Genomic DNA, 23,444 nt, shown 5'->3' with positions numbered 1-23,444 from the left:
CCTTCCGTTTCCCATAGTCCACATTTGTATATGGTTCAACATTTTAAGCACTTGGTCTTTTTCTTATTCACCTAATCAGACCAAAACCGAGTTGAAAACGAATTCATCTTCCAACACGAGAGATCTCTACCCCAAAAATTGAATCTGTTGTTTGTCAATGGTGTTAAAAGTCTCGGTTTAGCTCCACAGTTAGTCCCCCTAAAGCTTATGCCTTGCGTTTATTGAACCAAAACATTTCTACAAACGAAATCAAGAGTTTATCATCACCATCGTAAATTCCAAATCAATCCAAAGAGGTCTAACAATTTGAATATAAATGCTCCTCAAACATTGAATCAATCGGTACGAAATTCGCGATAGAGCGGTACGGACCAAATGTTTACAGATAATCCCAGAAACAGGGAAACAATTAAGAACATCCGAATAAGATTCGCATAAACCCAGCTACACACAAACACGACATACATTTGCACTAAATAACTTGCATGTAAAGATACAAACACAAGCATACACATATTAGGGTTCCCTGATTCATTTTACTCTCTTAAGCTAGCAATATTATCTTGTTAACTCCCTTCCCCTCTCTTTTTTTCCTCTCTGTGTGTGCGGTGCGTGCGTGTGCGCGCGCGTGTGCACGTGTGCGTGGTGCGCGTGTGTGCTTGGTAGTAAATCATTCACAAACTGCAAATATAATTAACTAATAAGGGTTTTAAAATGATGTAAATCCATTTGCAAGTAAATCATTCATCATCTTGAATGAAGTTTAATTTTTGTGTATCGCCATTATGATACGCATACAACATGCAGTGACAAGAAAGAGATACTCCCCGAACCAGCCCTCACCCATAAACCCATTTTGTTTTCTCCCTCCGTTTTTGCTTTTTCTCTTTTTCTTATCGACATCAACAAAATAAAAGGTTTAGGACATTATATTTCATGAATGGAAGTAACTTTTAAGACTAACTCACAAACTGAATGATAAACTCGATTCTTCATGGGCAGCGGCACACGGCAGCCATCTCGCCCAACCCAAAGACAATGATATCCTTACATGAAGTCCTCTTCCAGTTCCTGCAATGACTTGTTTGTTGATGCAATTTGTTTGTTAGATGTCATATTTTCAGAATTCATCAAACCTTTGTAGCTCCTTAGTTCCAACTGTCTCTCCTTCTCAAGCCTTTCCATCTCCTCTCGTCGTTTCTGCAAAATAGTTTCATCAAAAATTAAATTGTTTTGCTCAACACAAGAATATAATATATTACATTACAACAATGGGAGATACAGCCTAGAGGCAAGATGAGTTGATCAAAAGCAAGTCGTAGTACTCTTACTAAGTTCAAGATTCGGACTGTTAACCATTATTAAATCCAAAACCCGTTGAGCTAAGTGCAAGTCAAAAGTTCTAAGGTAAAGCTTCACGGCAAGAGAAAAATTACATGAAGAAAATTTGAACTTACTGCTATGAAGAATCCACTCAGATAATGTGACACACTAAGAGCCTCATATTGGCCAAGACAGGAGGCGGAACTTACCTTGTCCCTCAGGAACTGCTTTCTCTCAGCTCTTTCTGCTGCATTAACTGCTTCTCGCTCAGCTGCACTTACATTTTATTTGCACGTTAGCTATCTCTCGATTGCACCATAAATAGATAAGGGTAACATTTGAAGTCCAATATCACTTACTATATCCGTAAATACAAAACATACATAAGAAATAGTAGACCAAGTGTCAACTTTCCTCCATAAAGAGCAACATGAGTACTGCTTTTCAAGATTGGACTTTTAGAGCCACATTTTGTAGACAAGTAAAATGAAGCTGAGACTATAACTTTACCTTTCAAATCAGGCTTTCTTTCCACTTTTGTCCTGTTCAATCTATTAACTACCTCATTGATCCGCTTCTCCACTCTCACTGTTCGAACCTTAACAAAGTGTCAGAGTTGGACAATGATCAGTATCTCCGTGTATGCCGAACCCAATGAAAATACAAACTACATGGCATGGCTTGATTCCGCAAAATAATGTACATATTGTAGAACCTCACCATCTTTGAATTGTAGAAACCAACTTGACCAACATCCATGGAGGCAGTTTTCTTCAAATTGGACCAGGGAGTGTAAACAACATCAACATTGTTCACCTTATTGCCTGCAACATAATACATCATTAGTACACGGCACCACTGCAGTATCCTAACTAGAACCAGAAGAAACGAAACCTTCTATAGAGACGTAGATGAAATTAAAAAGTGGAACCAAATTTCTCTAAAACATAAGAATCTGTTTAGATAATGCCTTGGATGGAATTTGCTTTGACAAGTTGAGCACAATCCTCCAGTAAGCCTTCGCTTATATCGTCAATGGTCTGTCCTTTGTGCAGTCTAACATAAACATGGGCAGATGACATTTTATCCACGTGGAACCTGTAACGCCAAAATCCCATCAGAAAAATCTTTAAGCATACACAGTACAAATTTCCTACTAATAACAAGTCTTTTCTTTCATTGTTGTTGAGTTACTAATAACAATCCAGACAATCAAACACAGAATAATGTGCAAACGTGGTCCAAACCAAACAAGCAATTACTCGAAAACCAGCTAAACATGCATTTCTTAAACATTAGATATCTATAATTACAAGGTAAATTCATCCTTATATATAAATGCCTCAACCACATAATAAACAGCCGAATTTGAAGTGATTATGCAGTTAAAGAAACACGGAATCACAATGCTGATACAAAGTGAAAGAGGACCAATTCGGTCGTTAAGCTGCTTAGTATCAATTGGAAAGGGGTCAACGATTACGTGAACTGCACAAACAATCTCAATCATCCCTCCGCCTCCTGGTGGAAGAACAGATACACTATTTATACAAGAACGAACGGTTATCTTGATTCTGTCACTGATTTCATTAAGCAAGCTCCTAATATTCAAACCACATAATCTGCTTCTTCAATTGTGAGAAAATTGCAATACCCCCTAATCTAATCCCCAAATTCGAGTTAATTCTCGATTCTTGACCAGAAAATTCCAAAACTTGACCAGAAATGTAATTGCAAATTTTCTATCTTTCTAATGAAAAATTCGGATAAATTGCGAATTGGATTGATAATTCAAACAATTGGAGACAGAGAATTGGGGGAGAGCTACCAAATGTCTTCGGGGAAGCCATATTTGATGAGCTCCTCGTTCTCGAACTTGTCGAGGCCCATGAAAATGGTGAAATCGCCGACGTCCGATCGAGCTTTGAAGTAGAACACCATGTTTCGCCCTTTGGAATTTGATCTCCGCAGAAGAAAGCGACAAACTTTGAGGAGGAGCTAGGCTTCCGAGTTCCACCTTCCAACTTCCACCTTCCACCTTTCCAATTGGAAATTTTGGCCACTGGAACAACTTTTTATTTTTTTTGGTTTTAATTTTTGTTTTTCATGTTTGGGCCTCGGTTTGAAAATTTGGCAAAAAGTGGCAATTTCCACGAACATTTGACGACGTGTCGGTTGGACTAACGGGGAATAGAGATTTTCAGTGTGTCTAGAATATCGAAAGGTATGCTTTATATTAATATATATAAGTGGAACAATTTTCTTTAAAATGTTTCTCCATTTGTATTATTTGTCCTCTGATCTTCTTCAATTCACTCGATTTAACAGCTGAAAATTAAAAAGATGTGTGAGAAGTAAAAAAGAGTGTGTAGATATCACACCTCTTTTAATATATGACGTATGTGCTCATATTCTAGACGCATTGAAAAGTCTCTCTCTAGCAATATTGGGCGACCTCAGATCGAATCTTGAGTGTAGAGATAAATATGTTTATATATATATATATGCAATGATATTTTACGTTAAAAATGTGCGAATTGATTGAACCACATTATGTATCTGCATAAAATATTGACATCAAAGTCGTCATGGACGGAAATAAGATGGAATTTAGGTTACAAGCTCCTTGAGCTACAAGGTGACCTGTAATTAACATAACTTTCAAGGTTCAGTTCAAGAATCCCTCGCAGGTCATACATCTCCAACTTGCAGTTTCGTAATTAATTAATTTTTTTTTTTTTTTGTTTTTTTTTTGGAAGACTGGAAAATGCATAACCAGGGCAACAGCCAAACAAACAAGGAAGGTCCACAGGAGGGGCAAGCAAAGCGAAACAGAAGAAGGGCAGTCTGAGGGACCACAAACAAGAGACACTGCCACAAAGGACAAGCATCATTAAAGTGGCTCTTTGCAAGTTTGGCAGTTTTGTTGCTTTGAAAGAAAGTTGCAAAATTAAAGTGGCTTGACTTTGCAATGTCTAATTGTGAAAATTCTGGACTACGTCTAACCGTCAGATGGTGGTAATATTAAGTACTAATGAATTAGTTTGGAAATATTTTTAAAATAACTAAAACCACTTTTGGTGAAAATATCTTTTAAATCATTCCTTAATAAAAGACGCAAATGAATCTTGGAGCACTCGAATCTAAAAACATGTTCTTTAAAAGTGATTGCAATCATTTTAAAAGCATTTCTAAATGAACCCATAAGTGTTGTAGCCAGATCCCTAAGAAGTATGACATACATAGTTGAATTTAATGACTATATATGTGAGAAGGACTAGTGAAAATCAAGCACCCTTGTGGCCAACCAATCCTCTCCCCCTCATTTTTTCAAACCCCACCTTAACTATTGGAAAAAAAAATTAAAAAAAAAATAAAACAAACCAGTTAGATATGCGATAAAGAACTCAAAAGAATTTAGATGATAGATCTAAGTCGGCTTAAAACGTAGTGTCGTATAATAATATGCGTCGATGTATAGCAGAAGAGCTTTGATAGCAAATTACAAATTCATAACATTGAAACATTCAATTTATGCAACTAAAATGATTATATGACGTTTCTCTTGAGTTAGGATATATGATTAATTAATCAATCATGTACCCTTGGAGTGTAATATTAGTTCTTATCACTCTGATTGGCTGCTGTAAGCGCAACTACATACGCGCAAAAGATTCCACCAGAAGCAAAAATTTCGTAACTCAAGTAATTAAGAGCAAAGAGTTGTGTATGTGTTTGAGGTTTTGTGCTGGATGGTTCGATTCCTCCCTCTGCAATACTGGTTGTATAAAAACAAAAAGATTCTCACCCAAAGCAAGAATCTTGAAACTCAAGTGAACTAAGAGCACGCAGTTGTGTATGTATTCGAGGTTGGCTTGATTCCTCACTCCGCAATACTGGTTGTATAGAAATAAAAAGATTCTCACCATAAGCAAGAACCTTGTAGCTCAAGTAAACTAAGAGCAGGCAATTCTATGTATTCGAAGTTCTGTGTTTGATGGTTCGACTTCTCCCTCCCCAATGTCGGTTGTATAAAAATAAAAATAAAAACTATCTAACAAAGTAGAGAAAAGGAGAAACTAGCTTTCACATTACTGATCCACAATTTTGGGGGCAAAACACAAATTTGACCTAGTAAGTACAAAAACTTTGACAAAAAAAGAAACTGGTAGTAGCAGAACACAGTACAGAGTTCATCAATGAGAACCCTAGCAATTTTTTCCCCTTTAAAAGGACACATTTTATACATCATACTTGCAAAGGTTTTCGAAACCCATGTATTCGTTCTGGTTAATCTTCCCGATCATGTTCGATATCCCAACTCCACCTGAAAAAACAAAAACAAAAGAGAACAAATACCTCTCAGAATTCAGGGTGTTAACTCAACTTGAAGTGAAGTTTGTCGACGAAAAAAAACTCACCTAGTGAGATTGCACTGACAAATATGGTAAAGGCTAGAATGAATATGATCAGAGATGCCCTTCCAAATAGTATAATCAGCCTTCTCACAATGTGCTGTCCTACCAACGCCGCAACAGTGGCAACCGCGGTCAAGTAGACAGCTGCAGAAAGATTGGAATGTATGTGCGTTAATATACAAATTTAGACGAACTGTGAACTATTAGCTCCATCTGTCTACAACTGGATAAAGAATGACAATTTTGTAGCGAACTATCCTTGGCGTTGCTTTGATAAAACTTACCGTAAGGAACTGGAAAACGTTTTAGAAGGTAGTATTCTACAACGGACATGGATGACGAGAATGTCATTGCAAATGTGGCTGTGGCACTGGAGACCTGCAACGTAATCACCAAGAAGTTTTAGAACAAACTAAACCGTTGATGATGGCTCTTTATTTTGTTTAATAACGCTTGGTTAAAAAGATTCTGCGTCATTATTCAAGAATCAAGATCATGTTCATGTCAAGGAAAATCACAAAACTCACCTGCGGGGGGATTCCGAGCTCCAAAAACAGCGGACCCATGATAAATCCTCCACCTAATCCAAGCAACCCACCTACGATTCCTGCAATTACACCAAAGAGACAGTAGATAACCAGCTGGTGCACTTTCCAATCTGTCCCTTCCTCTCCCTTAGATGCTATTACTCTCCGTCCCTGGTAAAGGCTCACTGCCTCGTACATAGATACACCAAGGGAAACTGGGATCTGCAGTACATGGAAACAGTGACTCGTTCCTGACCGTTCAGGTATTGAATTTTTACAGGTAACATGCAGAGAAACAAATACATCACACCATAGTACCTGTAACAAATTCACTACCCAATATGCTGGAGAACAAGTAGTTGTGCGTTGCTGTGGAAAAGTCAGATGGTTATCACCTGTTAACTCCACAATGTCGTATAATAAAAGGAATTTGCAATAAAAAATTTCTGATAGACTAGGTAAAGAGATGGAAACCTTGGCAATTTGCAGTGCAAGAAATGCAACCCAGACAAAAACCAGAAGTCCAAGCTCCTTCCAGCAAACATTCTCAATGACCGAGACCTGAAATGGTCATCAAGATTTAGCTTCGAAACTCCATCAAAATTATAACAGTGTCTGCGCAAGTACTGTGCGTGCACTCACCTCCTGCTCCTTGGTTTCCTTTTGCTGCTCATTCGCTGGGCCACTTGGGAGAGGCTTGTATGCCACATTCTCACCAGCAGCTGACCAAACAAGAAAATATATGGCGAAATTGTAGGACTCAACTACAAGTAAAAAATTCTAATGTTTTATACAACATTTAGCAACAGTAGAACAAACTCACCAGCTGACTCCAAATGCCTAGCGGCCTCCTAAAATCCAGAAAAAAAAAAAGCAACGGTTAGCAAAACATTTAGTAGTGCAATGTATGCATTTCAGAAAAACTTAAAACCCTGAATTTAAATTGAAGCCTTGTTTATTGGCATATATAACTATGGAGGTAGATATACAATGCGTACTAAGGTGACATGATATATCGTGATCCTTGAATTACGTAATGACAGTCAGAAATTTAGCATTACCTTCTTCATAATGGTTTCCTTTTTCCATGTTTCAACACCCTTGAAGAACGCCTTTGTTGATGTACCTGAAAACGACAATAGTAAGCATTTGAAGTATTCAAGCGTAAGGCCAAGAAAGTGGAACCTAAGTAATGATTGGTCCATTACCTATAAAGAGAACAATCAGCAAAACTGTGACCATCCAATCAGCAAAGATCACGTTGAAAGCCACTCCGATACTAATGCCCAGCATGAGCATCGGTTGGATGAGCACAGCCAAATCATAGTCAATAATGGGCATATTTATTGTCGGATGCCTTAGCTTGAGATTATAGTACACAGTTGAGCCAGCTGCACCCATGATCATACCTGAAACGAAGCAAAATGAATCCACGATGATGTAAATTCAATATAACAGTAAAATCACTACGTAAAAATCAATGTAGTTTGAGAAAACAATTTTATAGGTCTCAACCATGAAAAGGACTTAAAAGCCTATCCACTAAAACTACCATGACAAATTAACACAGCGTAAGGACTTCAGGTGTCACACCGAGGAACTAAAATCAGGTGACAGTGATCTGTGATAAAGAGCTTTCTGTATGAAAAAAAAAAAGTCAAGTAGTTTGAGAAAAACCTTGATTCAGTTCAAACAGCCATCACATTTGAACAATGATACCGCTAGCGCTGCTTCTGAAGCAGTTCAACATACACCGTATTATATAACTACCATTTCAACAATACATAGTTTCTTTCCTATCAAAAACACCAGAAGATCTTTTCTTACATTTCGATATAGCTGTTGCTGACTTTGGATCAAACCCAATGATTAGGCTAAGCATAGGAACGAAAATGCCACCACCACCAACACCGCCTACACTCCCGAAAGCAGCTCCACAGAATCCAACAATAGAACCCACAATAATTTGCCACCCAAATTTCATTTCCTATAAACCAAAATTCACAAAATCCATTATTTACAACCCCCTTATAGTTAGTTTTCTACATGCATATAAAAACAGAGGAATTAGCAATAAGTATCCAATTTAACACCGCTTTGCCTTAAAATCCCAACTAACACATATTTATGATTTATCCAAATGATGTGTACATCTCTGCATTCAGGCTTACACCAATCTACTACAACTATTTACAAGGAAAGAGGGTCAGGGGTAATCTTAGATTCTTAGGGCCCATTTGGACTGACATTTTCTAAAAAGTACTTCTGGCCATAAGCATTTTTGTTAGAAGTTCTAAACGCATTTAAAAATTTATTAAAAGCCAGTGCTTCTTGAAAACTGCTCGGAAGTGTTTCTTAAAAAGTGCTTCATGACCAAAATGTCTTAAAAAGTACTTATTCAAAACTGCTTTTTGGTTGTCTTTTATTATCATAAAGCTGGTTTTATTGTCAGAAATCATTTTCAGCTGGAAAGTAAAGTATACTTCAAGATTAAACAGAAAATTCAAGCAAAAGATAAAGTTAAACAGGTTTTGTGGGGTTTACCGGCCAAACATGATGATATCCCGTTTTTTCCGATTGCCATAAGAAATTCACAGCTTTGAGAAGGTAATTAGATTCGGATCCCTCTGTTCCGTTGAACCTCGAACCTTCAAGCCTCAGGCCTCTCTCCGCCGAAACAAACGCAAAAGCCGCCGCAAAGTGAAACATCACCATTGCCACGGATCTCAAACCCTGCCATTTCGCTCCAAACGCCGTCATATCAATAAAGCCACTACCTTTTCTTCTGTTTGGTTGCCGAGAAAGCTAAAGGAACAAGTGGGTTTTTCGTACGATAGATTCAGAGAGGTGGGTTAGGAAAATGGGAGAGAATTGAAGAGCTTTATAGGTCAAAGGGTCTAGGCCAATGGATTATATCTGCAAGAAATGGAAAGAGAAAGAGAAAATAGGAAGGACAAGAAAAGCGCTCTCTCTCTCTCTCTCTCTCTCCCCCCCCCCCTTCTCTCGACTGTCTATCTATGTCTCAAGCTTTCTCTCTCTAGATTTTGTCTGGTTTTGGATTGCAGTGAAGTGGGTGGTGAAGGATGAAGGCTTAATATAGGAGAGATGACGAAATGGGGTTTGGTGGGTGAACGACAGATATGTGTGAAAGGTGTTTGCTTCTTGTTTGGATTCAGTAATGGAGTCGGAGACGACAGAGTTCCATTCCATACAAGAAAAACAAAAATCAAGTAAGGAAAATGTGATGAGGAAGAGGAAGATAAAAACGCGAGGGAGAGTTGTAATTTGCTTGGATGGACTTTCTTCTTGTTTTATGTACATGCATCTCTAATCTCTACACGTGGGATAATTGTTTGGCATGTTGTTAAAGAATTAGAAATTTTTTTATTGATTAACCTGCTATCTTATATTGTCAACACATTATATAATTTATAAAGTTAGTATAAAAATTTGATCGAGGAGACAATATTTTTTTTATCAAAAAATAAAGGGAAGGGTTTTACCACAAATGGTCTCTGAAATTAGCCTACACAATCAAGAGGTATCTAAAATTGAAAATCAATCAATATAGTTCCTGAAAATAGATGTCACAAACCAATGTTATCCCTCTGTCCCAAATCTATAAAAAATTATGTTATACACTTATGGGCACATAAATAGATCCCACAATATTTAAGGATTTTTATCACAAATGATCTTTGATGTTAACCCACACTATCAAGATGGTCTCTAAAATTAAAAATCGATCAATGTAGTCTTGAAAATAGGTGTTGCAAATTAATGTGGTCATTCCATCACAATTTTGTCAAAAATTATGTTATGTGCTGGTGTGAGTTTAATAATTAATTAAAAAGTTGTCAAAATACATTTTTGCAATTATCTCAAAGCAAAGCTCATCATTCTCCGCATAGCCAAGATCATTGGGGGAGCACCCAACAGCTCTCTAAATGTTGATAGTGATGTCACAAAAGTCGTCCCGAATCCAAGCCGTCACAAAGGTGGTCTCGATCTTGGTCCAATTTGGTGAAGGGTGTAAAGATGGGTGCCTTAAGATTTTATTTTATTTTATTTTTTATTTTTTTATTTTTAAGAGACTGCAAAGGCTATCATAATGGAGGTAGAGTAGTGTGGGTTAGGATTAGAGGTGATTGTGAGACTGGATCTCTAGTTTGACAAGTTTCTTAATTAATTATTAATTTTTTAAAAGGAAAACGTTATATTGATTAAAATCAAGTCACGAAGAGCTACATATGTCTTGGAGGAGGAGATCCTGAATGAGGATAGCAGGCTCCTCAATCCAAATTAAATTATTGCTGCTAGTCAAAGCACACTTTGCAAAACAATGGGCAATCCCATTACATAAACGAGAAATGTGAATAAAATTCAACATGTAGAAGGAGGATGCCATCTACAACACATCATCCGCAAACAAACCTATTGTCGACGAGTCCGAATAGGTCTTATTAAATGTTGCAATGGCCTTCATGGAATCACTCTACACCACGACCTGATGCAACCCCTGCTGCTGGGCCAATTGCAGTCCGTGTCTCACAGCAAACAACTCCAGGAGCGGCATAGAAGTGACGCTTGGATATTGCCACACCCCTGTCGCCAAAAAACACCCCTCCAGTCCCGTATCGTACCGCTCCAACCCCACCCAGCTTGGTATTGACATTTAACGTTCGTGTTGATTTTGACCCAGCCTTGGTTAGGAGGAAACCACCGCGGGGTGGGTAATCCCCCCCCCTCTCTCTCCTCTCCTTGTTGGTTTGCAATTTGCTGCCTGGAATGCTGATAACCATGAGGAAACCTAGGTCCCAATTAATAGATAACAATTTTTTTTACAAGATTGCAACGGAAATACCACATTGATTTGAGACATCTATTTCTTGGACTACATTGATCGATTTTCAATTTCAATGACCATGTTAATTCAGTGGCTATTTCAGGGACATTTGTGAAAGAAAAAAAAAAAAAAAAAAAGACTTGTATGACCTATTTATGTGCTACATCAGCACATAATAGAAATTTTTGACAAAATTATGATGGAAGGACAACACTTATTTTCAAAGATTATATTATCAATTTTTAATGTCAATAATCATTTTAATAATGTGGATCAATTTCAAAATCATTTGCAATAAAAATCTTAAAAATAATAGTGATATAGACAACGGACTCCACTTTCATTTATGAATACCAAGCCACGCTATATAATAATCCGCTTGATACTACACCTGTACTCAACGTAAATAATTAAATAAAGTATTACAAAGACTGCATAAAACTTTGTAGGCACGTGACATTATTCCACTTCATTCTTACGACACATGACCCATTAGGCCACAACTTTCCAAAATTTATAACGCTTTGTTGGCATGACTGTACGAATTGATTTCATGTGCCTGCTGTCAGAAATGCTATAAAAAAAAGGGCAAAAGATCTTTGTCTGATTATTTTCTTAGAGATTCCAGAGATTTGTACTCGGTCACCGTCATTGTACATTATCTCAGTTTTTGTTAGATATTGTAAATATTTAATTTTAAAATTTAAAATTTAAAATAATTTTTGATCGTACAATATATGATGAATGATCACAAAATTCTTAAAATTCCTAGAAAATGATGGGGATGATCATTTTCCAAAAATAGGTGCTAGCTAGCTCATTTGCCTACTTCTTAGAGCAAGGACGTAACGCTAGCTTTATCAGTGGATGAGGAGATCCTATGTTATATTTTATGTCAAATTATTACATCACTCACATTCATAAGAAAAAATTGTGCGAGACTTAATTTGTTGTTGGATTTTCGCACCATAATTCATTCAAAATTCGTTCCGTGATAAATTTTAAATATAAATTTTTTATCATTTTTGTATACTTAAAAATTTCATAGTTATTTTTCCTACAAATTAATATTCATCACGAGATCAATCTAATATATCCACATAGGGTTCATCAATACATGTGTGTTTTATTTATACTAGAAAGACAATACAATTATGTTATAAAAGTAACATTCTAAATACTTTATATTATAATATACTTTATTCATTAAATTAATATATATATATATATATATTTTTTTTTTCATTTGCTGATGTTAATATGTCATGTCCTTTTAAGGATTGCATCCTAATTGTTTGGAGTAATAGTTCATTGACAAAATCAACTTTAAGGTTGTGAATGACTAGAACATCTTCAAAGAAAATGTCAAACAATATATTTGTATTTTATAAAAAAATGTTTAAGAAAAGATAGTTATAATATATATATATATATATATATTTTTTCAATTGAAACATCAATTCTAATGTGACATGAAAAAACATACGTTGCAGCTACTCTCAAAAGTGATAGCACAAGTTCAAGGCTTCAATTCATTATTTTCTTGCCTATTAATGGCTCGTTTACGTAACCCATAATCAAAATATGAGGAATTGAATTGAGGGAAAATTGAATCATGAGGGAGTTGGAATGAAGAGGAGTTTTAGATTCCTATTCAAACTTTTACTTGAATGTTATGGAATAGGAGTAAGAACGGAATTGAGTTCATATAAATTATTTACAAACTCACCTGAATCGGAATAGAAATGAATATGATTACTAAAATACCCTTATTCTAAATAACATATTTATATACTAATCAATTGGATAATCTTTTATTCGGATTAATTGTATCATTAGTGATATTTGTGGAACACAATAAAACCTTAATAGTAATTGCCCTATAATCATTAATTATTTCTTATTTGTTTAATTCTTATGTTTATTTAAAAAAAAAAACATGAAATTCAAGAAGTACTGCCTAGCAAAAAGAAATTATAGTAAATATCTAAGAGCATAATGGGTAAGAAATTTTGATCATGATTCCTCCATACTCCCGGAATACCACCACCAATTAAGGAGTCCTATTCCTTGAACATGAGGAATTGGATTCCTGATTTTGTGTGGGTGCACCTTTTTTTCTTAGTTCCCCAAGTTTAGTAAACGAAAGTATTATCCCGTAATCGGAATCCAATTTTACATTTTGATTCCGATTACTGGCTCGTAAACACGCCATAAATGTTGTGGAATATTATTTGAGTGGTTGTCAATATTATAATATTGATTATTTTAACAACTAGACTTGACATTTTCATTTAAAATATCAATTGAAGAAAAAATTTATACAAAATGTCAAATTACCACATATGTCATCAAATACTAATTTGACATTTTATATTTTCTATGCTCGTACGCATTCTTCCCTCCAATCTGCATGAAGCGGGTTTCACATCCATGTAGGCAAAAGTTGGGCAGTATTATATCTAAAACTAAAGGTTAAGTTGGCAATTCATGGGGTAAGAATTCGTAACTTTATGAAGGTTCTTCAACAGTTTTTTTTTTAAAAAAAAAAAAAATTAGGTGACAAACTCTCACTTGCAACCGTGATTAAATTTTTTTTTTTTTTTTAGACAAACGATATAATCTACACTATGGGTTTTGTCTCACAATTGGTTAGCAATAATTTGGTTTAAATTCGTCTTTAGCGAGAATCAAACCTAAAATCTCTCACTTACAAGTGAAGAGGAATATCACTAGACCATAATACTAAGTAAAAAAAATATTTGAAATTAAACCCAAACTTTATCCATCTTCAATGTATTCTCAACTAAGTGGCAGTATTATATCAAAAGACGTGACAAACTCTCACTTGCAACCGTGACTAAATTTTAATAAAAGAAATATGCTATTTTCAGGTAGCATTCAACTGCATAATTAGATTGTCTACATTAAACCCTCCAAACTAAGCATCAATATTTATTCCTTGAGAAACGCTAGCGTGAGCCGAAAACCGAAAGTTAATGTATATCTTCGAATTCCATGGCAGTGATCAACAATTCTCAGTCGTTCACATATACATAAATAACTATATTTAGCAAAGCCTATTTAACTCCCTACGTGCATTAGGGTTTCCTTCCATATCCGCAAGAACTCCTTTGATCTTGAATTTTATAATTTGACGCAGGTGGGAACTGTGGGAATAATCATTTCAACTTGACTACTTCCATGGCTCCCCTTTTGTTATGCTACATGTGCTTTCAAACCCTCATCCAATTGGCATGCGATCGTCTCAACCTTTTTCTCATGGGTCCATCTCCATCTTAAAAGCTAAGCTGTGTATCTGGATTCTGGGCCAGCAAATACAATCATGTATATTCTGAATCTGCTTTATTGATGTCTATAATGTTAGATCAATGTAAATGTCGGTCGCTCATGAGCCAAACGGAAGAATTCTAATTACATACGAATGTAGGCGGGGCTGTATCATTCTTTATAAATGTTAAAGTAGTGATAAGGTTAGTTATCCATGAACGAGCACGAAAGTCCTGATCGTTAATGCATAATGCATTGTATCTTTATTATGTTATAACAATGCTCGTTTAGTCGCCCATGAGTTGAATGGACATGCATTGTAGGTGTGGTATGTAAAGTGTAAAATTCTTTATAATGTTAGAACAATGCTAAAGTCTTTTGTCCACGAATAAATGGACAAATCTTAATCATCAATGCATTGTACGCAAGAGCGACTAAGCGACTTACTGTATTTTTAAATTAAAGCAGCACTAAATCTGGATCATCCATGCATATATTGTAGCCCACGAATTGTACCATTTTTTATAATATTTGCTTTTGGGATCAGTTAGATTTTGTTGAATTTTTCAGGTCGACGGGTCGAGGGTCTATTCCAACAACACCGATACTGTCCTTACTTTACCACCTACCCAATCCATTAGGTGTGAGGTTTTATCACAAAAAATCTCGATGTTAGTTAGAGTGGGCTAATCCTATATAAATTGCTTTTTCTCATTCCCTATGTCCAATGTGGGATGTATATCAAATTGGAGCAGCTGGGAAGCAGCCTCCAATCAGCCTCCAATCAGTCTCCTTAAATCACTACTTGAAGAGCTACCAACAATTTTACAATAACAAGGAAACACAATCAGCTAACACTAAAAAAAGGTATGACTTGATTGATTTGCTCCAGTTGGACTTCCAAGCCTTAGCTACTTCTTCCAATAGATTTGCTTTCATTTTTTTTTTTCTCGGATTTGATCAAATTCCAACTGGACTGTATGGCACTGCATGTCTTACAGAGAGGCAGGTAGGTTGCTGTTCCCTGAAAATAATTTAGCAGTAACCATCGAATATACAGATTCCAGTATATCGACATTAAAAGGCTGCCAAGAAAAAAACGACACCAGGAATTGTCGCAGGGTTTCGGAATTCACATGTATCACAGAATCACACAGATCCCAGCAGCCTCACTTATCAACTGGTCCAGAAAATAGCTTAAAAAAAAAAAAAAAAAAAAAAAGATTTTGAACCCGTTTATTGTTCCTGTGACATTCCGTTTTAATAAAGTAATACATGTATAAGGTTTTTAACATCATAATATTATATTATTATATTAGAATGTCACGTATTGATCAACTTGTTTTGTGTAAGTTTCGTTAGAGAACTAGGGGGAGGTGGATTGTCTGCCCTCCTATTTCCATACTTTTCTCATGCCCTCCTGTGATATGTGGTCACGAACGTCAACATTTTATATTATTTTTTTATAAAAATAATAAAAGAAAAAGTAATATGAATATAAAATATTAATGTGACTTAACCGTGACCACACAAACAGAATGCATGGAAAGAGTATGGAAATGGAAGAGCAAACAATACACCGCGCAGATGCAGTTTTGTTTTTGGATAAGATATTAATGTACGAACCAAATAATTGGATCGTATTCATTTGCACAAAGATTACAGGTACAACTGTACGTGGGGTTAGCTCAAGTTTTAATGACGGTCAGAAAATGGCTAGAATTAGGTCAAGGATTTTATTTCCAATTTTCAATTGTAACCAAAAAATATAATTACAAGAATAACAAAAGTTGTCGCTTAATATTATAATTTAATAATATTATTCTTTACTTCTAAGTAAGAGATTTTAAATTCGAATCTTGAGTTTGACAAGCTCGTAACCAATTTTTTCCCAATTCCATAGCGTAGATATATCATTACAAGCAATATTACTATTTTAAGTTAGATTAAAAAAAGAGAAAGAGTTTGAATTTAAAATGCAGTACATTAACAATGAATGACCTATTCTTTTTACTGGGACAATTCACCACGAAACATTCTTATTTGTAGTTCGAAAATAACTAAATTACAACTGAAAACTCATATCACCAAGAAGATATGTAACTAAATAGTCGGAGTATTTCTGGATATAATGGAAAATTAAGGATTTGATGAAGAAATGAGGAAAAGGAAGCAGTACGTATTTAGAGAGATATTTCAAAATCATCTAGCCGTTGAATGTGGACTGGTTTTTCAACAAATTTGACGGTTAAGTATCAAGGCAGAGTATCATAGGTAATTTCTCGTTTTTTGTGCACATGCAACAAATGCAATGCCTCATCATCACAAACTTTATAGCACAGTATTCAAGATCGCATGTTTGAATCCGAAGCGCCTTTACTTCATCGCCAAAAGTAAGATCAAATGGCTAAATTGATAGAATTGTAGAATAAAAATCTAACGGTTAAAAAGATTCCCGAAACCCTAAACAAGAAAAAAAAGACGAGAGCGACGGCCTAAACTATATGAGTAATGCTACTTATACCATTTTTTGTACCACATTTTCATATTACCTTAGGTGGCATTTAATGTGGACAACCACATCATTTGAATTAATCATATTTTTAAATTTAGTTCATTATTTAATAAACTAATAATTAAGAAAAACTAGTTAATTAAATAATGATTGTGGTATACGAGAAGTCTTTCTCTTTCATTTTCTTGGGTTTTGCAATTTTTTCAAATAATATAGCTGTCTACATCAGTTTTCACCTAAAATGATATAAAAATATGATATGAATAGCATACACGCGCCGGACCTCAATGATTTGAAGGAGGGAGATAATATCATGATAACAAAATGCATGTGTTACGAGGGAGTAGGGGCCACAAAATAATATCTCATTTATTGGCTTATTAAATGAAGTGTCATATTTTCCACTCAAATAAAGCTTGTTGGAGGCTTTGGATGCGATCTTTGTTTTTATTTTATTTTATTTTATTAATAGGGAGATAATTTGTGATAAGTCATGATTATTTATTTATTTCGAGTTTAGAGAGGTTATGAGAAATTTTACCTTGCTCATGACCACAGTCAAGTAGACTCACCAATTCAAAGTATCGAATTCCAAAATTTCTCATATTTTTTTGTTTATTAAGAAACCGCAGTTTGCGCCCCTCACCACTGGGTCACTTGTTGCGATTTTGAATGTGATCTTGGCAGGACAATGTGTCTTTGGTAAAGAAAATGAAAAGTGCAGATAAGATTGTTGAGTTGGCTTCTTGACAGCGATATCAAATAATGATATGGATTATGGGTATTTGAATATATGACAATCATTTTCGCTATAGGTAGTGCCAATGAACAATATATTGATTTCAAAAATATTTTTTTCGGTCCTGCGTGGTTACTCATTGTAGTTAATCTACCATATTGACAATGCATTTTTCTTAATACATCTGTTAATCAAACAGATGACAACTACTAAAATTCTGCATATCTCAAACAACAGTCAATAAACGAATTGCACGTTGACAACTGTTACTAGTTTATTACGAGTGTTGTTATTTGGACCACATTCATTTATTACACTCACAGTCATGGAACCCACCTCTTCCCTTGCATCGACTTCGATCTGTAATAGTAACTTCCATGCGACCTACATTTTTGACAAGACGAACTACTTGAACTTACAGAGATGGAGATTCAAATTTTGGGGCGAGAGAATAGACACATTGCCTTAACCAACTAGCCTAATACACGTCAACTCATTCCCTGAACATTGAAGTGTGCGATGAATCTATCAGCAAAATAAATGAACAACTCGAAATTTCTATGAAAATTAGATAGAAAAAGATTGGGAAAGGTTTCTGTATTAACCTAACATTGCTGTAATCGTTGCAACTTGTAAAAGGAACCGAAATATTATTTCTGTCCTCGATTCGAAAAAACTGTTACAACGGCGTGCAGTTGCATAACTAGCCAAGAGCCAAACAGCGATTGTTTTTTGAGTTGGAAAGTTCTTTTCTGTGGCTTCTCTGTATTTCAACTTACTCCACCTTCTTGATAGTTTTGGGATCACTTTCTTCTTCAGATATCACCGCGCTCTTCGACTCATCGAACGCCAACAGCTGCATCAATAGAGATCGGAATCTCACTCAGAGTATTTCAAAAAATATAAAAAAGATTTACAAATATGTACAAGAAGCGACGCACACGACTAGTTTTCACCCCTCTTTTGGATTTCATCTCTTAAAAAGTTAGCTTTAGTTTTCGTTTCCAATATTTCCTTCACCCCAAAACTTTAAGCCCCTTTTAACATCGACTTCACAAACATATATGATAGCATATATCTAACAAAAGGATTCCTAAGTCATTGGCCCGTCACTTGTACAAGAACCAAAACCACTAATGGGATTGCATATATTTTTTTTTCCTGGATTTATGTTGATATTATTACGAATTGTTTGAATGTAATGCCACAAGTAAAAATATTCATAATCTTCTTTATGTAATAACATAAACCAAATACATTAAACAAGAAGGCATGGATGTTCACACATACCGGTTTGACGTCGCCATTCCATATGCAGTGAGCAGCCAAAAATCCAATAACAGATGGTACAATATACAACAGTGCAGGCTGTAAACAGAGAACAGAAAGGATGGATCAGGTAATTAATTAGTTATGATGTACGGAGGAGACAAAAAATTAACGTAGAGTAAAGAAGTGGTCACTATAATAGATTGGGAACTTCAATTAAAATCAAGCCGGCTATTCATAGTGAGAACTAGGTGAAAAGTAATACAACAAACATAATTATGCCAAACTCACCTGTGCTGCCTGAAACCAGTTCATTACAACAATTGTGAGGACCAAACCAACTGTGTATCCCAAAAAAGCACTCTTGAAGTACTGGCCCTTTTTCCCCCTAGATACATCAAACCGCAAAGCCAACGCCACGAAAATACCTGAAGGAAGATATAACATTAAAAGTTAGAACCAACAACCAAAATGAAGAGATTTTACCGTGTCATTCTCAATCAGTAAAATCATTTTCAAGTAATTGATCGATCCCTGTTGTCCACAATACCAAAATATTATAATTCCGTGATAGGATTCAAAAGCAAAGAAAAGAAAATAAGAAAATAAAAGTACAAATAAACAGAGTGAAAGCAAATGTTTCTGCTTCACAGCATTCCTCAACTATCCAAAAGTGGGAAATATAGATGCTAAATTATGGAAGACAAAATCAGGTGGCTTGTGGTCCCAGAGGATTCAAAACAAATGTCCTTACAAAATCCATTATGCTTAGGTAGCATATCAAAGGGAAAAGAATGAGACCTGTTAGAACTTAGGTAGCATATCAAACCGTCTATTATACATAGATTTTAGTTCCACATAATATAACACTCAAACTCTATAGAACAAATTTACAACAAAATGAGAAATAAAAACCTATTAGAAAAATCATGCAGTAGATACAAGATAATAACATATGAAAGTTTTAACCTTACCAGGGATAACAATATCACCAAGTCCAAGCATAGAAAATGGACGTGCAGCATCTGCTGTGGGGAACAACAGCTGCAGACCAATTAAATCATGGTTGCAGTAAGAGCATTAGAAGTTTTTCCACATCAGGAAGCCGACTATTTAATGGTAAAAAGATCTTTGATTAATCGGGAGTACAAACCTTTATAGGCGCATCAAAAGATTTGGCAACACTGACCATAACTGGAGTGAAGAAAACCCAGAAAATATCATACACAAAAAGTCCAGCCTGCAATGCACAAGGACCAAAGAGTAAAGAAAATACGTGTATATATATAAATACACACGTGCATATACATGGAGTATTAGCATCCAATATTGCAGCGGTCAGCAAGAGGAAACAAGGGGTATAATGATAAAATCACAGTGACCCGGAAACCGAAATACTAGATCAAGAGTTAAAGCAGTGAAAACAGAGATAGAAAGGAAGGTTCAGCAGCACAAGCGGTGCTAAAGACAAACAAAAGCAGATAGAAATACGTCAAATTTTTTTTGCAGAAATCCAAGGGTCCCTCTTCTTACCAAAAGGATAGCACCAGTCTTAAAAGACCCAAGAGAAAGCATTTCAATTCCCTGAAAAGAAAAATAATGAAATTCTTCAATACTCGGATTAAATAAACATTTCACAACATACGCCAGTGCAGGGTTAAGATTTAAAAGGAAAATAAGAATACTACAAAACATATAGACAAGAGAAGAAATGATTATTAGAGAGGATGCTAAACATACTCAATATCTATTAATCGGATGCTGACAGACCTGAATACAGAAGGCGAGCCCCAATATATTGTTAGCCAGCCAATGCTTCTTTGAAGCATACCATGCGCAGAAAAAGGTTCCAGGGATTGCAGAAACAATCTGAGATTTTGTGAACTCAATCTCCAAAGCTGTGAAAGAAAAGGTGCAAGGAAATTATCATTCTGCAGGATGCAAGCAAGATAATGTCAACTAGTTCAAACAAAAACTCAGACCACAAGACTATCAAACTGCTTTCGCACAATAGTAGACCCATGTTAAAACAAGAGAGTCATTGATCCATAGCGAAAATGTTTTTCTACCTTCCTAATAGTTCTTAGAAGATCCACTAACTATATACACAACACTTCAAGCGATCATATTAATTTCTACACTCAGAAGAATTATAGCATAAAATAAAATCGAATTCATTGACATTGACAGTAAATCCAGAGTTTCAAAAAAAAAAACTCCGTTGCAGAAAAAAAACTGAAAGGGACATCACATACACCGGAAATAAGGAAAACGCCAGACGATAGGGTCCTCATTCCAACTCTCTGGCAAATATTGTGCAATAGCAGGTAACAGTGTTGCCCTGTACACATAAGGGATGTTAAAAAGTATAACAATAATATACAACAACAACAACAAAGCCTTATCCCACTAAGTGGGGTCGGCTAATATAAAAATAACAGTAAATTGTAGCTATGGTCCCTTAACTTTAACTCAATTGGAGCAATGGTCCCTCAACTAAAAATCCATTACCATTGATCCCTCAACTCATCAAAACGTGCAGCTATGGTCCCTCAACTAAAAATCCATTACATTGGTGCCTCAACTTTAATTCAACTGGAGAAATGGTCCCTTAACTTTAACCCAATTGTAGCAATGGTCATTCCAACATAACTCGTTTTGACAAAATTTTAGACGTAGTTGACGAAAAGGACCATAATTACACACTTTGATGAGTTGAGGGACCCTAATTATATAAATGGTTATTCCAACATAACTTATTTTGACAAAATTTTGACGAAATTGATGGAAAAGGACTATAGCTACACATTTTGATAAGTTGAGGGACCAATGGTAATGGATTTTTAGTTGAGGGACCATTGCTCCAATTTGATTAAAGTTGAGGGACCATTACTACAATTTACTCTAACAATAATATAGCAGTTGAAAATAAACTATAAATAAAGGACCTACGAGAGAGCGATGATCCCAAGAACAAAGAAATAGCACGTCAATACAGCATTGACCAAGTCTTTGGATAAGAACTTAAAAAGTAAAAATAGCGATAACAGCATTGCACTCCCCACAAATGGAAATCTCATGGCATGTTCATTAGACATTGTCTCCTGCATAATTGAATGAACGTGAATTTCTAAGCAGGGACAAGAATACAAGGACAGATGCATCACAAAACAAATAAAAAGGACAGTTGTACTTACTGAAGGTGGAGTTGGCTTCACAGACCGGTAGCAACCCACAAAAACTGTGAGACATGCAGTTAAAACTACATTTAGGTTTGGATCTACCTTCACAACAAGTGGTGCTAACGTTAAACCTGCAGCCAAAAGCAACTTAGTCATTTAATTGCCGAGTGATGACCATTCCACCAAACCTCAACCATGGCATCTAAACATTACAGAATATACACTGCAAATTTTACTAGATAACTAAGATGCATTGCACTTATAACACTGGGATTGGGCATAAAAACAGATAGGCACGTAATCTCACATACTTTCCCCAAATTCGCTAGTCAAACAAGAACTGTGAGAGTGTACCAAGAAAAATTTTCATCCCCTTTTCATTTAAAATACTTATAGCAATGAAAAACATACAGAACGAAATCTGGCAGTGCATAAACTTTATTAGCCCACTTATCTCAACCACCAAGCATAGCCTACAACATATCGGTCTTAAACCAAATCAATGTGTGGTTCTGTCATTCCCTAAATCCTGTTCATCATATCCCTACTTTCATAAACTAAAAGCAAGGCTATAAATAGCCAATTATATTCTAGTTCTTCAAGATTAGTCCAAGGCCACCAGATGCTCCTCAAATTTTGATTCTTTTTAAACAAAATAAATAAATAAATAAATAAATAATTTGAAGCTTTTAGAGACTAGAGTGTCATTTTTCCTCACTGAAAGACCCATCAAGATTAGAAATTTATGTAATTCTACTCCCCCACAGATCCATAGCCCAATGAACAACTCAGTCTCAAACTTAAGTTTTCCTATTTATACCCACAAAAAGAACCCAATAAATTAAAATTGAGAAAAGAAATTTAAATTACTGCTTATAGAGAGCAAACCTGCTAAGGCGATATTGGCAATCCGCTCAACGTTCTTCATCGTTAATGTAATCACTCGAAAGGAACCCGCTTCGAACTACAATTCCGATCAAATCGAACTGGACTAATACTCCTCCTGAAAACCCTATAAATGAGATCAAATTACAAGGTGAAAAACCAATCAAATTCCCCCGAAACGCAATCTCAATTTCAACAAAAGACGCCAGATTTACACACAATTTTGAAAATTGACGAAACTACCGCTCTTGTAAGAGAGGGAATTGATAGTACCAGTGGGCCGCGACGCAGATGATTTTCAAACGGCCTCCTTCCGTACAGATCGGAGATTTTGATAAAATTTGCAAAATTAGGGTTTTACCTGAGGAAAGCAATCGGGGGATTTGGGGGTTAAAGTTACAAATCAGAGCCTGTCTAAGAGACGGGGCTGTTACGTGGGATTTGGTGAC

At 35.6% G+C, this 23,444-nt stretch overlaps 3 protein-coding genes across 7 annotated transcripts; all 3 read right to left on the bottom strand.

Moving 5' to 3' along the window:
• Window positions 1–707: 707 nt before the first annotated feature.
• Window positions 708–3,534, bottom strand: LOC137717863 (uncharacterized). Of its 2 annotated transcripts, none has more exons than XM_068457358.2 (6): window positions 3,152–3,534; window positions 2,294–2,421; window positions 2,044–2,147; window positions 1,834–1,921; window positions 1,533–1,594; window positions 708–1,200 (listed from the first exon to the last, which is right to left on the bottom strand). In XM_068457358.2, the coding sequence occupies exons 1-6, from the start codon at window positions 3,262–3,264 to the stop codon at window positions 1,048–1,050; spliced, it is 648 nt and encodes a 215-aa protein (XP_068313459.1). In that variant the 5' UTR covers window positions 3,265–3,534; the 3' UTR covers window positions 708–1,047. The 2 variants fall into 2 exon arrangements, with proteins under 2 accessions (XP_068313459.1, XP_088554724.1); XM_088698598.1 differs by having other exon boundaries at window positions 1,458–1,594; window positions 3,152–3,409.
• A 1,852-nt stretch (window positions 3,535–5,386) lies between these two features.
• Window positions 5,387–9,785, bottom strand: LOC137717855 (sulfite exporter TauE/SafE family protein 3). The gene is made up of 12 exons (XM_068457351.2): window positions 8,813–9,785; window positions 8,096–8,255; window positions 7,477–7,677; window positions 7,330–7,394; window positions 7,092–7,119; window positions 6,911–6,990; window positions 6,743–6,829; window positions 6,587–6,637; window positions 6,269–6,490; window positions 6,026–6,119; window positions 5,745–5,885; window positions 5,387–5,650 (listed from the first exon to the last, which is right to left on the bottom strand). The coding sequence occupies exons 1-12, from the start codon at window positions 9,026–9,028 to the stop codon at window positions 5,565–5,567; spliced, it is 1,431 nt and encodes a 476-aa protein (XP_068313452.1). The 5' UTR covers window positions 9,029–9,785; the 3' UTR covers window positions 5,387–5,564.
• Window positions 9,786–17,915: 8,130 nt separating this feature from the next.
• Window positions 17,916–23,444, bottom strand: LOC137717627 (signal peptide peptidase). Of its 4 annotated transcripts, XR_015965471.1 has the most exons (13): window positions 23,269–23,405; window positions 22,999–23,122; window positions 22,126–22,241; window positions 21,881–22,032; window positions 21,184–21,269; window positions 20,699–20,826; window positions 20,462–20,512; window positions 20,082–20,168; window positions 19,903–19,972; window positions 19,220–19,356; window positions 18,950–19,027; window positions 18,265–18,515; window positions 17,916–18,159 (listed from the first exon to the last, which is right to left on the bottom strand). XR_015965471.1 is itself a non-coding variant. In XM_068457045.2 (12 exons), the coding sequence occupies exons 2-12, from the start codon at window positions 23,036–23,038 to the stop codon at window positions 18,435–18,437; spliced, it is 1,026 nt and encodes a 341-aa protein (XP_068313146.2). In that variant the 5' UTR covers window positions 23,039–23,122; window positions 23,269–23,444; the 3' UTR covers window positions 18,242–18,434. The 4 variants fall into 4 exon arrangements, 3 of the variants coding, with proteins under 3 accessions (XP_068313146.2, XP_088554917.1, XP_088554916.1); XM_068457045.2 differs by lacking the exon at window positions 17,916–18,159 and having other exon boundaries at window positions 18,242–18,515; window positions 23,269–23,444; XM_088698791.1 differs by lacking the exon at window positions 17,916–18,159 and having other exon boundaries at window positions 18,242–18,515; window positions 22,999–23,113; window positions 23,269–23,402.

This window comes from Pyrus communis, chromosome 8 (genome assembly GCF_041283825.1).
Source record: "Pyrus communis isolate YQ-2024b chromosome 8, ASM4128382v1, whole genome shotgun sequence".
Classification (NCBI taxonomy): domain Eukaryota; kingdom Viridiplantae; phylum Streptophyta; class Magnoliopsida; order Rosales; family Rosaceae; genus Pyrus; species Pyrus communis.
The sequence above is the reverse complement of the archived record's forward strand: the minus strand, read 5'-3'. Positions and strand labels throughout refer to the sequence as shown.

What these genes read in the sequence shown, in the direction of transcription:
- LOC137717863 (XM_088698598.1), bottom strand. Translation starts at nt 3,264, where the DNA reads ATGGTGTTCTACTTCAAAGCTCGATCGGACGTCGGCGATTTCACCATT. An exon ending in GGCTTCCCCGAAGACATTTG is followed by an intron (nt 2,422 to 3,151) that starts GTAGCTCTCCCC and finishes TTGGCGTTACAG; the next exon opens with GTTCCACGTGGATAAAATGT. An exon ending in GTTTCTACAATTCAAAGATG is followed by an intron (nt 1,922 to 2,043) that starts GTGAGGTTCTAC and finishes CACTTTGTTAAG; the next exon opens with GTTCGAACAGTGAGAGTGGA.
- LOC137717855 (XM_068457351.2), bottom strand. Translation starts at nt 9,028, where the DNA reads ATGACGGCGTTTGGAGCGAAATGGCAGGGTTTGAGATCCGTGGCAATG. An exon ending in GATATCATCATGTTTGGCCG is followed by an intron (nt 8,256 to 8,812) that starts GTAAACCCCACA and finishes TTTGGTTTATAG; the next exon opens with GAAATGAAATTTGGGTGGCA. An exon ending in TAGGCATTTGGAGTCAGCTG is followed by an intron (nt 6,991 to 7,091) that starts GTGAGTTTGTTC and finishes TTGTTTGGTCAG; the next exon opens with CTGCTGGTGAGAATGTGGCA.
- LOC137717627 (XM_068457045.2), bottom strand. Translation starts at nt 23,038, where the DNA reads ATGAAGAACGTTGAGCGGATTGCCAATATCGCCTTAGCAG. An exon ending in TGCCAATATCGCCTTAGCAG is followed by an intron (nt 22,242 to 22,998) that starts GTTTGCTCTCTA and finishes TTTTGGCTGCAG; the next exon opens with GTTTAACGTTAGCACCACTT. An exon ending in TGGTGATATTGTTATCCCTG is followed by an intron (nt 19,357 to 19,902) that starts GTAAGGTTAAAA and finishes ATCTTCCTTCAG; the next exon opens with GTATTTTCGTGGCGTTGGCT.